Source organism: Caloenas nicobarica, chromosome Z (genome assembly GCF_036013445.1).
Source record: "Caloenas nicobarica isolate bCalNic1 chromosome Z, bCalNic1.hap1, whole genome shotgun sequence".
Taxonomy (NCBI): Eukaryota; Metazoa; Chordata; class Aves; order Columbiformes; family Columbidae; genus Caloenas; species Caloenas nicobarica.
In genome coordinates, this window is record NC_088284.1 from 75,050,008 (window position 1) to 75,066,962 (window position 16,955).

Here is a 16,955-nt window from a genome sequence, read left to right on the forward strand (position 1 = left end):
AGGTTATTTTGTACAACCACAAGTTAGACCTTGATGTTCTTATTAGTCTGTATCCCTGGTCCAGTGTCTCAGTGCTCCATGTTACAAATCTCATTGTGTTAAATATGGAGTTTCCAAAAAAGTTAAACATACTGAAACACCTTTGTCTTTTCTATTTCAGGATAATAAAATTTTGAACAGTGCCTCCGCAAGAAGTCTGATGAGAAATGGCTTTAGGAAACAATACCCAGAGAAGTTATTCCATCATCCCCTGCTTCATCTTTGTTGAGGTGAGTGCAGCATTCAGTTGCAAAGTTACATAGAAGACAGCTCTGTCCTGCAGGAATTAAGTCATTTGTTGGCCATATTGTTTGTAAGGAAGAATGCTTTCTTACTCAATAACATTAAATCCATCTTCATACTCAGTGCCATCAAGTTCCCCTGAAAATGATCTTGCATGAGTTAGCCAGATCTCAGGCACAAGCACAAAAGAATTAGATGCTGTGTTTTCAAGACTGCCTCTACCCAATTTGCCAGCTAGTCCTGTCATATTTCGTAGAGAACGGGCAATAGCTGCAGGTATAGGTCAGCAGCAGGTGATTGCTCACATCTTCCAATTTTTCCTCAGACCTGTATCCGTCTTGCTACCACACAAGGACTAGACTTTTTTTAAAGAAGTGTCTGATCTCACAGTCTAATCGTTCATAGGCTTAGGAAGCAACACTCGGCTCTAATTTTAGTTCAAATGGAACATAAAATTTAGATGCGGCTTGCCTATTCTTTAAGCGTGATGAACAAGCTTGGCTAGCACAAGGGCTGTGAACTGACTAGCAGTGAAGTTACAGGAGTGATTGTTCCCACCATGGCATATGGCTCCACATGTGTGTTGAGGCTTTTTTGAGGTACTTCTTTTATAATAGTTACCCTGACACAGGCAGACTGATGAAAATCATTATACACATCAATGAGTGTTCAACTGGTGCTTGTAAGGCTGGGATGGTTTTCTTGGCAAGAGGGGCAATTCTGGGTTCCAAGGAGGATGAAAGCTTCTGTCAAATTTAGAAAGGTGAAAAGGAGATAACTGCCTGTGACTGTCTTCAGAGCCACCTCTCTGATACAGATTGGATGCAATACTCACTCTTTACCCCAGATTACGAGGCAACTTATGCTGTTCCACAAGAGAAGCACTAAGGACAGTCAAAAGACTAATTGTATTGCTGGGTGTTGTGTAAGACTTACCCCATTTCCACTGAAACCTTGGAAAGGTTTCAGTGTGCTGCCACAGCGTCTATAATGGGCACTGTGAGTAGTTGCTTTCTAGAAGTCCTGAGCACTGACCTGTCCTCAGGGACACGGGAAAAGCACTCAGTGGTACCCTGGACCTCTCTAACCCTTACTCACCTGGAGTCCCCTCCTCACAGCATCTTCTCCATCCAGGAGATGCAGTTCCCTTATACACACTCCCTACTTTCTGTACTACCAGCTTAGCTCCCAAAACACAGTCAGATAATCCCTGGGTGCTTCATCTAACATAAATAGTAGTTTTCCTTTTGACTTGAATGGGACTTCCTTGCAGGAGGAATCCAACTGTTTGGAAGATGAAGACAGAGGAAAAGCATAATAAAACCACTAGTAAAGCTTTGCACAGGACCTTCCCGGCTGCTGCGATGGCAGGCACCAGTGTGGAAAGGTGTCTGAGCCTTGCAGTGCTTCACAGGGATTTGTTAACTGATGTCTTGTCCAGCTTCCTGGGGAATTTCTGTCTCTGCTCCCTGGGGAAACTGAGGGGCTGTTTTGACTGAGAAAATGGTCACTACTTTGTCCCATCAGCCAGAGAAGGAGAGGTTAAAAATGAAGAAAAAACAGCAATAAGCTCATAAGAAACCAAATAAACACCATCAGGAATGAGATGTCCCAAATGTGTTGCTTGAAATAAGCAGATCTGAATATTTTTAGTTCTCTAAATGTATGAATGATGAACCTGGTTGGCAGCCTATGGCAGAGACATAAATTGTCCTTCTTGTAGACAAGACTGACATGAATATAAGAATAAATCTTTAATGGACAAAAAGAGTTTTTCACCCCGTAAGTGTACTTTCCTTGTCCTTTCATATACTTGCCTTGCTGATTAAAACACAATTTTAAATTAAAAATCAGTCAAAATAAGAGAGGTAGTATCTGAAAATATGATCTCTCTGTTACGTCTGATGAAAATTAGTATTTCTTCCCCTCTTTGTCCACGGTATAGGTTTCTAATGCAGCACTATGGGAACTACAGATCCACAGACTTATGTCAAGCATTGTTTCATTAAACAACAGGAAATGTAATTTCCTGCTGGGAGTGCAGAGATGATTGATAGTAGCCATTTGCTCTGAAAAGCCCCCGTAAATCTTAAAGCCCACTGAAGGTGATTTTCTTTTCCCACTGCCATGATTCTGAGACTAAAGGAAGTGTTTTTCAGATGAGCTACCCCAGATACCAAAGCCTGTGCTGGACTGCCTGGGTTGGCACGAGACCTATTTTTGTAGTTTTGAAGCCACCATGAGAATTGATGAGCTGTGGGACACCTGGCTGCAGTTGCTGTAACTGCTTGCAGGACAGCTAAAAATATGTTCCCTAGTTTCACGGTAACATTTTTCCATGCAAAAACAATCTAGCAGCAGACATGTTGGGTGATCATGAGAAGGACAAGAGATGGCCAGTAAATATTATCGCAGGCCTGTTCCCCAGAACGTGATGCCTCCCCCACTGTCTTCCATGGAGTGTGGTCCTGTGGTTGAAAGTTTTGAGGTATTTGCTCTTAAGAAAAAGAAGCCAAGCCTTGGTTGTCAGGTCAGATGTGCTGCCAGTAGATATTTGCTAACTGCCCAGTATGCAGCATGCATTCAAAGAAGTTGTGATTTCAGCAGTGGAAATGAAATATCACAAACATTTTGGCCATTTTAAATTCCATTATGCTTCAGTCTGTACAAATGTGACACTTATCATTTCAGTGGTTATCTGAATTTCCATTTTTCTGCATTTCATTTTCCTCGCACTCAACTTACTTGTAGCAGTTAATTATGAAACCTGACCTAAAGATGAATGGCTCATTATAAAAACTTAAACTCTGTGCCTGACTCTACAAATTCCTTTTTATGTTCAAAATATGAACTTTTTAATAAAAGATACCATGTGATATCTAATCTGTAATGACAGAAGTGTTAAATCAACATTTTTATTCCCTAATGAGAAACACAATGTCACATTATGAGTAGATTTAAAGGCTAAATAGGGAATCATTAAACTAATTTTTAGCCACTTATCAAACCTGAGTCCTTCTCCCAAATAATGCAGGCAGCTTTGTAGATGGTTCTTAATTGTATTATGAGGTATCGTTGCAGTCTGGCATTTGTCACCAAGTGTCTGTGAAGATTTGGTATATTACATTTAGTTAAACGCATAAGCAATTAGTCAGGAAGTACAGGAAACTAATATTCTCCTTTTCCCTGTCCCCATTCTCAGCATTATTTACAGCAGTGTCAGTGAAAGGAGCCCAGCCTTGGTTTACATGTAAGAGGTTGCAACAAGATGAGGCCAATTTTTTTTCCTCATTCAGCAGACATCTGCCACTGCTTTGAGCAATGCGCGGGCCATTGACTACCTGGTTCGGGAGGACTGATGTTGCTAGCTGCTGACAGGTGTTAAAAAGAAGCGCAAAGAACAAGATGCCCTACTCCAGTAGCTTCCAGAGCCCTTTTAAGTCAGTGATGGACCCAGAACATGCAGCAAAGGCTACAGAGCTTTTAGCTGTTGGTATGCCCTGGATCTCTCCCAGCAAATACAAACAGTGCATAGCAGCCTGTTTGAGGATTTGTTGGTGGCCAGGACTAATCACTAAAATGGCCTTATGTGTTGTAGGCAAGCATGAGAGAAAGTAGGAGAAGCAGCATCTGAGATGACAGGGAAAAATATTCTTCCTGTTTCACATACTTTTGGCTTTTGTGGCCAAAACTCTTTGTGCAGCATCTCCTCCCTCCTTCACCTGCTGGGACATGGGTGACAAAGTGCTGTCAGAAACATCTGTAATGATGCTTCAGCAGAGCTGTCTCATTATTTTGCAACTCTGCTTTGGAAGGTATGGTCCAAGAAGTGCTATGTTACATGTGTGCACTGGTTGAAAGTGGGGAAAGGTAAAAGCACAACTGGCAGAGGTGTTCTGTACACAGTGGCAGGCAGGGAATATCCCTGCAGGCAGGGAATAAACTGTGAGAACAACTAAAGTCCCTCAGATCTGAGCAACATCAGGTGTAGAAGTGGGAAAAGTGCCAAGTGTGGCAAATCCCAGCTCTCTTCCTAGGGGACTGCTGGACTGCCCTGATGTCTTGATCTAGTGATGCTTTCCATGGACTGTGGTCTTCCTCTGTCTTTCTTATCCCATTTTGGATGTTAAGCTTTCTGGGACAAAACTCATGCTAGGGTAGTGTGGGGGAGCTGAGTACAGTCTGGCTTTCAATTTGGTGGGTCAAAGTGATTGTTCTTGCTTTTGCAGCGTATTTGATGCTTATTGTTAGTGACAGGAAGTGTAACGCAGTTTGATAATTGCATTTTTCAATAGAAATTGCAAGGATAGTTACATACCACAAGTAAATGACATCCACACAACTATATGTGACTTCAAGGGGGTACCATATGAACAACTTCTGAGCCACTGTGCCTGTTTGAATGGTAGTTTTTAAAGAAGCAGTTGGCAAGCAACACTTCTTGTTTTAACTCCAAAGAAAACCTTCTCATCTCTTGTGAGTCAACAGCAGTTGTGACTGTAATGGCTCTATAGATAATAAATGGAGAAATTTATTATGCAATTTCTGCTGATGTGGCACGTTCTACTTCCTTTTTCCTCCTCCTCCTTCTTCTCACACTGCAAGTCCTGGTTTGATGGCTTGAGTTGTTCCAGGGTGTGAGTTATCTGAGGATTTATTTTCAAGTACAGTTACTTCTAAAGGAGTCAGACACATCTGAGGTGTCTTTGCACATGAAAACACTGCAATTTTCTGGCTCTAGATTTAATTAAATTGTCTTAAACTGATCAAAGAGTTACTGAATACCAAGTGACTTTAATATGACTGATGGATGTGCCACATTATGCTTTATTGTAGATTATTGTAATCCTGACATTGACAAGGTAGTAGGGGCTGACTCAAGTAAGCAGCACCATTAAAACTTAAAACATTGCATGTCTTTCAAATTCTGTAATCTGAAGATCCTACTTTTTCACACTAAATCCATTATTCTGCCCTCAGGAAAGCTTTTGCAGGCAGAATGTAAACTGTTCTTCTTGACAACTTGATGTATAGTGCATTGCAAAGAACTGAAGATTTTGTAAGAAAAATCCCTTCTTCCCCACCATAAAAAAAATGAAAAATGCTGCAAAATATAAATCTCTAGTCTTACGTCTATTCTGATGCAAACTTTAATTTGGACTTGAGGTGTGTTACAGCCCCATAAGATCTCTCTTTCTACAATCTGTGGGGTAAATTTTCCGTTACTTTTTGCTATTTTGCTTTTGGACAGATTGAATCGTCTCCAAATATAATTTCAAACATAAGTAAAAAAAAAAAAAGTTTCAACTTACAGAAGCATAGAAGAGAAGCATTCTTCCTTCTCTGCCTGCCTACGTTTTCCTGCCAGTATCTCATGTAGTCAAGCCAACAGCTGAACTACTCTTTAGCAAGAGAATTTCTGTAATACTGAAGTCATGTGTGTGAAACAAGTGACTCTTGAACTCCTGTTTGTCATCACCACCACACCAGGGTTTAGGGAGCTATGAAAACCAAGTGAATTTAGAACAGTCATGACATATGTGGCACTTTTTTAATTCTAATTTTTTGTTTAGTAGTTCTGAAAATTCAAAAGACTTTGCATGTTTGGGTGTACTGGCTGGTCCCCTCTAATTTTAAGAAGTGTTTGGGGAATATGAAGTATCTTTTTCTGTGTGTTGTGGTCCTCAAAGCAACATTTGTAAGAGGCTGAATGTAAGAGGCTTTGAATGTAATTTTCTATTCGTGTTTCTTTAAAAAGAAGTCACTTGTCTCATAAGAAAAACTTGCTGATTGCGTTAGAGCTTTAGTGATATGATTAAAATTGCATTAAAGGATGTATGAACCTAGGATCTCAGTTTTGGATATTCAAAATATAGGTTTTAATTTTGACAAAGTAATGTCCAGTTCTCCTAGAAAACTCCAACAAATTCCAGGCAGATTTTAACATAAACATTAACTAAAAAGACATCCCAAGTTGAACCAGCTCCCAGGTAGTTGCAACGATCAGTGACTATGTTCTGTAGCAGTATCCACCATGTGGGGCTTTTTCATTTTGTCTCCTGCTGAGCAGAAAGGAAGGATTTTCCAGCAGTCCACGTGTGCCAGATCTATTCTTCCCTTTGCTATGGGTGTCACATGCTCTATAGGTGTCTCGTGCTCTACAGGTGTCTCACACGCAGCCGTGTGAAGCGTGTGCCTTGTTTCTCCATCTGTGCCATGCAGGCAGCGGTATTGTGCTGCTCCCCTGGGATGCTGTGAGGACAAGATGCCCCGAGGGACATGTCATGTGCTGGTGTTGTATAAACTGCCTGTCATTAGATCCTCGAGTTAGACCGGCTGTGTGAATTGATGATGACAGATGCTGCGCAGATTCGGGGGAGCTCCTCTTGTAGCAGAGTGATATTTCTGCATAATCCGCATGCTTCAGTCACTTCTGTTTCTTGGGATTCATTGTTTTGTATTCTGTTCAATCAGCATATGTATCTGCTTCTCTTCTGTTGCTCTTTCTAAATGTCTCTGTATGTTCCACATTTGCCAGTCATTCCTTATTGTTTGCTTTCTTTGTCTCTCCACCACGTTCCTCCTTTGTTCCAGATGACTGGATAACTCCATATTGTAAAATGGGCTTAATCTCAGTGAATAGGTGTCTCCTGAATGTTGGATTAGTTTTGTTGAACTGTTAGGCAGCTTTCATATTACCTGACTGTAAACTCAAATTTAATTTTTTTTTAAGATAATCCTTCTAGGTGCTTCAAAATTAGGCAAGAAAAACACAGAAAAACTCACACCCAAAATGGCCACTCTGGAAAAAAAGCAGATTACTGTTTGATGCTCCTTAGCTTCTTGAGGACATTTTAGAATTAACGTTAAGGGAGTGCCCAAGAGGGATTAGCTGCTTTACCGCATTTTTCTTTAAAACATAAATAAAAGAATTGTTGTATTGTCGTTTGCAGACATGTGAAGCCTATTTTGTATTCTCTCTCTTTATCCTGAAAAATTCCCATCAAAATTATTCCTCTTGACAGCCTGAATAACATGTTAGTGTTTGCACCAGTGAATTTGGTACAGTTTTCAACAGAGAGATTAAGGGTACCAATAATTCTTTGTCTTCATAAGTAATTAAAAATGCATTTGGTAGTAGAGAAAAACATTGAGAACATCCTGCTTTATGTGTTTCACTGCACCCTGAAACAAGCCAACACTTTCTAGAACTACTTCGATTTATAAAATGTCGGTCTATATAACCAGGTTTGTAAGAGAAGGCATTGTGTATTTTTTTTTAAATTACGCAGCATTTAGGAAGACTGAATTTGCTTTGTTTTTCAAGTAGAAATGCATTTTGACAATTTCTAAGTTAGAAAGCCCCATAGCTTTAGTACAATACAGGTGGAAAAGTTAGTAATCAGATTTGGTTGTATAGAGATTTTAAGAAACTTTTTATAGAACCAGGTGCCATTCATGCAAGTTTTCTGTATTATATGTACAGAACTCTACAAGCCATGTTTGAAGCCTTCTAAAATGGAAGACGTTTCCAGCAATGACTCGGCAACTTTAATTAAGCTTAAAACAGATAGCAATGTGAAAATACGACACAGAATGTAACATGTGCCACTATCTACATATGGGAACGGAGTGGTATTATCATTCAAAATTACTACTGAATTTTTCTGTCATTTCTTCTCAGAAGTATATTTAAATTTTTATGTTTCTTACAGATTGTAGTAGAGGGGTTGATGTGTTTGATGTGTTACTTCTTTTTGTTTGTTTGCATACTTCAAAGACTTGAGGGCTTTTCATGTTTACTCACCCAAACACACAATGTTGCAAAATTTATTTGCTCAGATATATAAAAATTTGGAGATCATTTCAGGTATAGTGCATTACTGTATTATTGACTCGTCTGTGACACAACTGCACCACTTCCTCTGGTCTGCATCTGTGAACATGTATTTTCCCTTTAGTCTGTAGGAATATGCCTGAGTTTATTTAGCATGATATTTAACTTACAGAAGTTACATGAGATTTCAAAAAGGGTGGAAAGGAATTAATAGCAACTCGCAAATCCATACTAAGTTACCCTAAATACAAAAATCAAGCCTCCTTAGAACCGATCAGTAGGAAAAATTTGAGAAACATCAGAGCAAAGCAAGATGCTGAAAGCATATTTTGCAATATCAAACCCATTCAAACTTTTTTGCAATGGTTTTGACATCAGGAGGATTTTCAAAAGTAAAATAGGTCTCTTTAAGCGTGATGTCAGGCTTGCAGAGGACTTGACTTCATGGTCCTCACCAGCCACTCCAGACATTGAAGAGGAAGGTTTTGTCTTAGCAGTGTTACAAGGGTGAAGTCATCAAGATCACTCTTACAGCAAACAGATTCATACAAGTGATTTAGCTTTTAAAGAATATTGTCATTTTCTGCTCTCTAGAAATTCCAACAGAGTTTATAGACCAGTTTTAGGAATCAGTTTGCCAAGTCTGGTGCTTCCTTTAGAAACCTAAAGTATTGCACCGACCTGGAGCTTCCCCAAGCAGCTGACAGAACATTTTGGTGCCTTTGTGTGGGAAGTAAATAGTTTATAAATTGTGGTATCTTTTCCCCTCCAAAGCAGAAACAGATAATCCAGTTAGCAGCACCTGAGTCCCACAAAATAAATAAAGCTATTATGGATGCAGCAGATCATGGCAACAAATAAAATACCGCTTTCTGGAGAAATTATACTGTATGTTTCCATATTTGTAACTCACTTGGCTGGTGCACCTCAGGTTTCATGATTTATTTCATGATTTCCATGGCAATCTGAAGGGGGTCCTCGGTCCATCCCCATATCCCAGCATTTTAGCAGTAGACGTTTTTTCTCTGATAAGTTTCCTTGTAGTCATACTGCACTTCAGTGGTGTATTCCACCAGAAATTTCTGTGGGAAAATCTCAGGTCACATTCCTAAAGTCTGATCGTACACTCTCTCACACAAGTAATTTTGCAGGTGTTATATATTTGTTCACAACTGCGAATTCAGTGGAGCTGTTGGAGACTGTATAGAAACTGACCATACGCAGATGTGTTTGCAGGAAATCTGTGAGAGTGGTATTGCTGGGAATTGTCATGATGATTGCTTACAACAATGCTTAGAGATTGACCCTTATTTTTAGAGTTCATGAGTCTTCACAGATTATCTTTCAGCTTGATGTCCTACCTAAAATGATACTTCTGATTCAGAAGTTCAGGCTTCGTAAGATTTAGGATATCTGTGACTTTGGTATAAATATACAATGATAAATTCTATTAGCTCCTCCTGGAACACTCCAGTTTTAAGTGAAGGAGTCAGGAACAAAGATGCATCTTCATCTTGAAACAGAGTGATTTAATGGTCAGGATTTCTCTTGCAGATAGATTTTTAGAAAATGTTGTTAGATGAATGATTAATCAATATTTTACTAAGCACATAGTCGATTTTTAAAGAGTGGTTACACAGTTCAAGAAACCAAATGGTTGTGCATAACAATCTGTAACTCTTACTTTCGGATGATGTGTTTATAGCACTCCCTGGGATTAATGTCTGCATCAGACTAGACCTATCTAGAGCCCCATGTCTGCCTGTGTTCTATAGCGGCCTTGCAGCGAAGACTCTGCATGTTGTCAGTGCAAAGAGCCAGGCTGCTTTGCCCAAAAGTTTTAAACATATCACAAAAGCCTGCTATATATCTCTTTCTTGTGTAATTTTATTTACAACTGATTGTGTGATGGGAGAACCCATGTAGTGGGACATGTGGGGAATAGGCTATTACTAGTTTAAAGTAAGTTTGAATCTTTTATTAACTTTTCATAATTCCGCAGCATTATTAACTTTTTATGATTCTACAGTAATTATTGATGGGATCTATGCTTCAGTAAGGTTAAAGCAGCTTGGAAATAATGCTGTGATTATTACTGGAGTTACCATCAGTTTTGTCACGACTTCAGTAGGGTGAATTCTATAATTTAAAGGATAGCTACATTTGGTCATGTAATGGCTGAATTTTCTCTTTATTTCCTTCTTCCAGCTATTAAATACTGCATGTCTATCCTAAAAATCAATCATCTATTATTTGTTGCAACTTAATGGCTTCTTTCTGGAGAGTTGACTTTGCATACCTGGAAGGAGCTCTAATAATAAAAATAATACATCAATACTTTTTATATACTTTATTAAACCACAGAAATTTAGTGTGTGATTGTTTTGTGCAGATGTACAGCATTATTGAATTGTAGTAAAGTGATGTAACCTGATGTGAAGAAGAAAGAATCTAGGCCCAATGGCAGTGAAAAGAGGATGCAACAAAAAAGAGGATGGGTACAGGAAAGAATAATCTAAAAAAAACCTCCAGAATTTTAGAGGTATGTGCAATAGGAACTTTAAGACCAATTTTGTCTGCCCAGCCCCTTTTCTTGCAATAGTTTCACCTAGGTATTTGCGTGACCAGTATGAAAATGCGTGTTGATTAGCAGTAGTCAGTGTGTTGATTTCCTTGTTGTAGACCCAAACCTGTCAGATAAACCTTCCTATTCCAAGCCTTACCACCTCAGCCTGCTTTGTAAATCAATGAGCTGTATTGCTGTGTTGCTTTTTCCTAGCATCTGCATCCTCAAGTAATTTCCATTGGAATCTTCTCCGTACTACCCACTGTTTAGCTTCTTACAAAAAGCACGAGTGCATCTTAATGCCTCCTGCTACTGCATCTTGGTTTAGTAAGACCCTGGAGGAGATAAAACTGCCCTTTATGTATGTGGAGACATGTTAAAAGGGAATTTTGAGGAAATCAGTAATGTTAAATCCAGGTTCAGACAGACTGTCGTATTCCTATTTGTTTTGACAGGGCTAACATTGAAAAGGGAGTGGTATCTCTAAGTGACAGGGACAGAAGTGAGTGCCAGAACCTAGAGATTTTAGGAATGTTTTCAAAACCCAAGTTTTCCCTTCTTCCCTACCTTGCATTCACAATTATGTAGCAAGACGATTACAGATTCTGGAAAACGAAGTGGTCATTATTAATTTTTTAATATGACTGCCTACCAGAGATAAAGACTTGCATGAAAGTATTGGCTCAGACACAACATGACTTGCAAGCAGCAGATGAGATTCAAAGTGATAAGGTAATTGTTGTTTTAAAAGGTTCCTGTTCAGTTGGAAAAATACTGGAGGCAAATAAAGTGGATTTTATAATGCATTATACATATTAATAAGACTGTGCCATTTAGATGAAATAAAATGTCTTTGATAGTTTCCTACTTAATTTAAAACATTGTCTTTATTTGATTGTTATGAAGAGTCCTGCAGTATTGATGTCAGCAGATAGTTTCTTTTGGCAGTAGCAACTGCATTCATCAATGTCTAACGACTGTAAACCTGCAGTACTCTATTTAATAACATTGGTCTGGAAGCACAGGCAAGCTGTACGAATTTTGATGAATGCTGTTCAATTATTGATGAAGATTCAGAGCCCCAACCACTTCCAAGGTTGTCAGCTTAGAGGGAAAGCCTTCATACTTGGAAGAAATAGTCAACGGTGTTGTTAGAATAAGACTAGATTTGATTTTCCATCTCCTACAGATGGTTTTGGAATGATGATTATGGACTGCCTTGATACCAAGGGACTTGGGGACTTCTACTGGATACAGCAGTCCAGCTCAAGAGTATTGAAACACAAGATACCTAAATACAGAACACACTGAGAAATTTCCATCAGAAAACATTCTTTGGAACTAAGCTTTTAATCTCATTTCTAATTAGGTATGTTCACTGAAACTGTGTTAATAGTTACCATGTTGTTCCACTAGCTCAGTTAGGAGACAACTAAAGATCCTGGATTTTTAAGGTTCACTGTTGTGGCACAGCTTGATACAAAACCCATAAATTTACCCAAGTCTGTGCCTGCCAAGGCACTGTAACCTTTAAGAATTCTCCAAGATGTTGAAGACTAACAGGAAGGTTAGAAAGCTGTAATTTGGGTTTGTAAGGCATGGCTTCTGCTTCTAGAAGAGGGCCTCTCTGCAAGTCTAGAGGCTTGGTTCCTTGATGTAAACGGGGAAAGCAAAGTGGGCAGGTAGGCTTGGAGAGTCTGTGGCTATGAGAGATTTTATGTTCTGAGGCAGATCAGCTTCTTGGAGATACCAGCAAAGAGTCTTGTAGGCTCTTGAGTCAGAGCAAGATCTGGAGGACATAACGTTTCAGAAACCGCATGTAACCTGGAAGCTTTGAAGCTGCAAGATCTCTCCCAGTGATTTGTTGTTGTTGTTGTTTGAAATTAAATTTGCAGATTTTGCCTTTCAGCATTATCTGCTCTGATAGGATCCAGGTTGGGATGCAGAGTAGCATCAGCAAGCAGATCTGTCTGAAGCTGTGAGACTCCAGCAGTGAAAAATTGTGTGCTGCATTTCTGTATTCGGGCACTGTAGAGCAAAGGCAAGACAACAGGGAGCCCATGTGCCTATGGAGTACCTGCAAGACCTGTGACACAGGGGTTCTGAACTGTTTTCCCTGTGGTATTTTCACTTGTCTGCTGTCCTTATATGAAAATCAAGTAGCAAGGCTAATCACATGCCTATGCTGACCATTGTCTTGTACCCCTCTCTGCACTGCCCCTGTTAAAGCTAATTACACTGTGATCTGCCTGTGCAGTGCCACTGGAGATCTTTCTTGTCTTTCTTGAAGACATCAAAGTGCTTCACAACTATTAGGAGGATAGGGACCTGATTTAGAACCAGAGAGAGGAAGAGAGCTGCGTTGTCCCCAACCCAAGCAACCCTTAGACTCAAGAGGATAACATGTTTCACCAGTAGAATATAAGGCAATTGTGAGTCAGGCCAAAAGCCTGTCTTGGCAGCAGGGCTCTGAACATCTGTGGTAAGCAGGAGATAGCTAGGAAAGGGTATAAAACAGGACTGTTGTATGGTGACTGTCTCTGATATGATGTTGGTACTTGCCCCGGTCAGAGAGAGTATCACTGTATTTAGTAGCTTGTGATAGGTTTTTCTTCCAGGTGTTTTTTTAGAGTTGCTTTTTGAGCCCTTGTAAATTGCTGGTACCCATAATTCCTATGTCAAGGAGTTTTACAACTTACCTGTGCCATCCATGTTTTTGTTTATGTCACCTAAAAGCTTCATTTAAAGTCTCTTGCATCTAGGGCTTGAAAAGACTGCAATCTTTCCCTGTTTGCCTAGCAGTTTCTGGGCTCTGCGTTGAGACTTCCTTGATCTTTTGGAATCTTCTTCTGGGATGGTTAAGGGAGTCCTGGGAACCCTTGCAGGAGCATTAGGGTGCCATGAAGACAGCTAGATGAGCCCGTGGCTGCTGGCACGCTCCAGTGGCTTGTAGCAAGCTCTGTCACCTGTTCCTGATCAAAGGGGGCTCTGGCCTTGCAGATCTTGAGTTCTGATCAAGGAGGGTCAAGCACTCTTCTACGAGATACTAGGCAGAGGTCTCTGTAAGACCTGGCCCATAGCACAGCTCTGCGAAGTGGCTGTTTGTGCAGCAGTTTGCGTAGAAGTGAGCCGTTAACTGCTCACAGCAGGCCCCGTGTCCTCAGTTATGACAGTGATGTGTCACAGGGTCTGGTCCCCATCAGCCATTGGAGCAATTTTCCTTGTAACAACAGAGGCCTTGACCAGCACGTGGAGCTGCAGAAGGAGGACGAAACTTCGCAGATATCAGGCTGCAGAGGCACCTGGGGCCTCTTGCTGTGGTTGGGACAATGAGAGGTGGCCTTTTGTTTGTTCTTATCGAGGATCTGTGTCACCAAGTACATAAGCTGTGGGAGCAGGTCAGCAGACTGCACAGCATCAGAGATGACAAGAAAGAGATCAAGCAGGTCCTCTCCGAGACCCTGTAGCTTCAAAAGCCCGAACCCAAAAGTGCAGCAGGGGGACAGGCAGAGTCGCCGTGTATCAGGTTGGAAAGTGGAAACTTCCATGACGGTGAAGGCTGAAAGGTGGTGCTTTCTGGCCCCAAAGGGAAGGTTTCTGCGCCACATGCAGATCTGCAGCTATGAAATAGGTTCAGTGCTGCGGCAGCTCCTGGCTGAGAGCTCTGTCCAGTGAAGCACTTGAGTTGGCTGAACCTGAACCATGTGGCAAGAAATGGAGAGTGATAGTGCTGGGAGACTCCCCACTTGTGGGGAATGCAGACCCCCATCTGCTGACCTGACTTGCAGAAGTTTGCTGCTTGCTAGGGACTCAGGAACAGGATGTTGTGGAAGGACTCTTTCAATCCTCAGATTATTACTCCCTGCTACTCTTCCACCTGAACACCAGTAGGGAGTGACCTGGGAAGTATCAACTACATGGCTCTGTATGCAACGCTGAATGGCATGGGAAGCCAGTCAGTGGTCTCTCTGATACTGCCAGTGAGGAGGAGAAGGGCCTGAAGAGGACCAGATGGATCCCGTGGGTCAACACTTGGTTGCACAACTGATGTCAGCAGCAGGGTTTGGCTTCTGTGACCACGGGACCCTCTTTGAGCATCAAGACTACTTGGAAAGGGATTGGCCTGACCAAATGGAGCAAAAGCATCTTTGCCAACACGCTCGCCAACCTGGAGAGGAGAGCTTACTCTAATTGTGATGGGGGAGGGAGATAATGACCAACAGTCATGTGAGGATGTGAAGAAGCAGGTTGGAAGGACCAGCGAACAACTGGGACCGAGCAAAGGGCCCAGCATGATCTGAGCATGAGGGACACTAATCAACAAAAGAGCAGAGAAGTAAGATCCCACGAAGTATGAGCACCTAAGTAAGGAAGCAAGATGGAAAGGTCTCAAGCCATTTTTGGGAAATCGGCACAGCTGGATGCTTCTCTGTCGTACCACATTTGATTGTGACTTGGGTTCATGGATTCCCCTGTGTGAGAAACAGATTTTACACAGACACACACACGTGTGCACACACACACAGTCCCTCTCGCTTAGAATGTATTATAAGCTTTAGTCAGCAAGTAGGTTCAGTTTTACAGATGGGAAACTGAGGTACAGAGTGACTTGTCTATGGTTATTCCTTTGGTTAGGGTCAGGATCTCAGTGTCTGCATATGAAGTCTTTTATCGTGACTTTTGCTTCAATCTGAGACGTGACTCTCAGATTTGACTGGGAAAACCTGGGTGCATTTCAGTAGCTGCTAATTGAATAATTTTCTCTTTTTTGTAAGTCTTTTTTTTTTTTTCTCATTAATGGTCTTGAACTATCAAAAGAATTTTTCATAGCTAGAGAAAGTAGTTTTATCTTAGAACTAAGTATTTATCAAGTTATAGCTCCATTGCACGGGCACAACATATAAAAATATATTTTAGTCATAAATAAATGCAGTCATCTGTAAAGCTGCTGTCTCTGAAACACAATTACTCAGCCTTTTCCTTTCTTCTTTTCCTCAGCAGATAGCAGAATAGGAATATTGAAGCATTAGTCATTTAAAAATGCAATAAAGTGTTTTCAGGCATATGGGAAAAGGACAGGGATTCAACAGATGTTTAAAATGTGTCAGAGTGCCATGCCGCTATAGGAAAGAGAGGTAGAATACTAGAGAGGCTGCTGCAAGTAGTTAATAATAATAAATGAAGAACTTGGCAGCAGGGTGAAGAATTTAAAATTGTCATTTGTTGTAATTGATGAAACTATCAGAGCGTCACTTATGAAGTAAAGGAACAGTCCAGGCACACAGGATTAAGCACTCTCTGACTGCAAGGAGAGTAGAGGTCTGAACACCTATCAAAATCTTCCTAACAGAATAGAACAGAACAGTAGTTTGATCACAGCAAAAGAGCAATAAAATGTGCTCATTTTTGGTATGTTCCTAGTTGGCTTGTGGAGTTGCCACCAGAGTGGTGGAGGTAGAAGGGCAGCTGTGGCAAAGGGTCTAGCTGCAGCCTCTTGTCTCTGCATACACATTTACTGCTGGGAAATTATTTGCCCATTTCTAACCCCAGACAGTTTCCATAAGTAATGAAGCTTTCAGAGAAAGGGTGAACTCTCAACACCTTTCAAAATCAATGGCCACATGACCATTTATTTTAAAAGCAGCAGAAAGGGGCCCAAGAATGTACAGTGTCTAGGTGTTTGGCTTCTCTGAGGCTTTACATTTGCCATCAGATTTTCTGAGTTGAGAAATATTGTAGAACAATAGTTCTGTCTAAGAACAAAATAGAAGTTATTGCTGTTCTTTAAAACCTCAGAGCTTTCCAGCTAATCAGTCTACCTTCAATGTTCATTAAAATATAAATATGGGTACAAGTACTGATTTGCTTTGGAGTTAGACTTTCTTTCTACTCATATTTGCATTGCTGAAAGCAACCTCTTTTAAGAACCTAACAGGACCAGTTTCTCATTGAGATTCTCTCCTAACAGGCAAGTTGATGACCAGAATGAAAGAGATGAAAGTATGGGCAAAAATTTCTGAGGAGAGAGCAGATTTGGAAAGTATTCTCAGTGTGAGAAATGTGACAGGATGGTCTCTCTGAAAGGCTGCTCTTCCTGACCATGCACGGTAGCTCTATGACTTTATTGTAAGGTTTCCCTCCCTGGCGAGCTGCTTCCCAAGGCAGGGGTGCTGAAGTGTGGAAAACAGCTTCCCCTTCCTTTGGCCAGATGTGATCCCAGCAGCTTTTAGATGTGTCAGCCTGATGAGGAGCTTTTTTATAGCTTCATTG

At 40.7% G+C, this 16,955-nt stretch overlaps 1 protein-coding gene across 1 annotated transcript in view; it reads left to right on the plus strand.

The window, feature by feature from the left end:
* Positions 1–206: 206 nt before the first annotated feature.
* The window catches only part of PLPPR1 (phospholipid phosphatase related 1), a 67,683-nt gene continuing 50,934 nt past the window's right edge, over positions 207–16,955 (plus strand). Inside the window, exon 1 of the mRNA XM_065657000.1 lies at positions 207–269. Coding sequence (XP_065513072.1) covers positions 207–269 — 63 coding nt within the window. The remainder of the gene's footprint in view (positions 270–16,955) is intronic.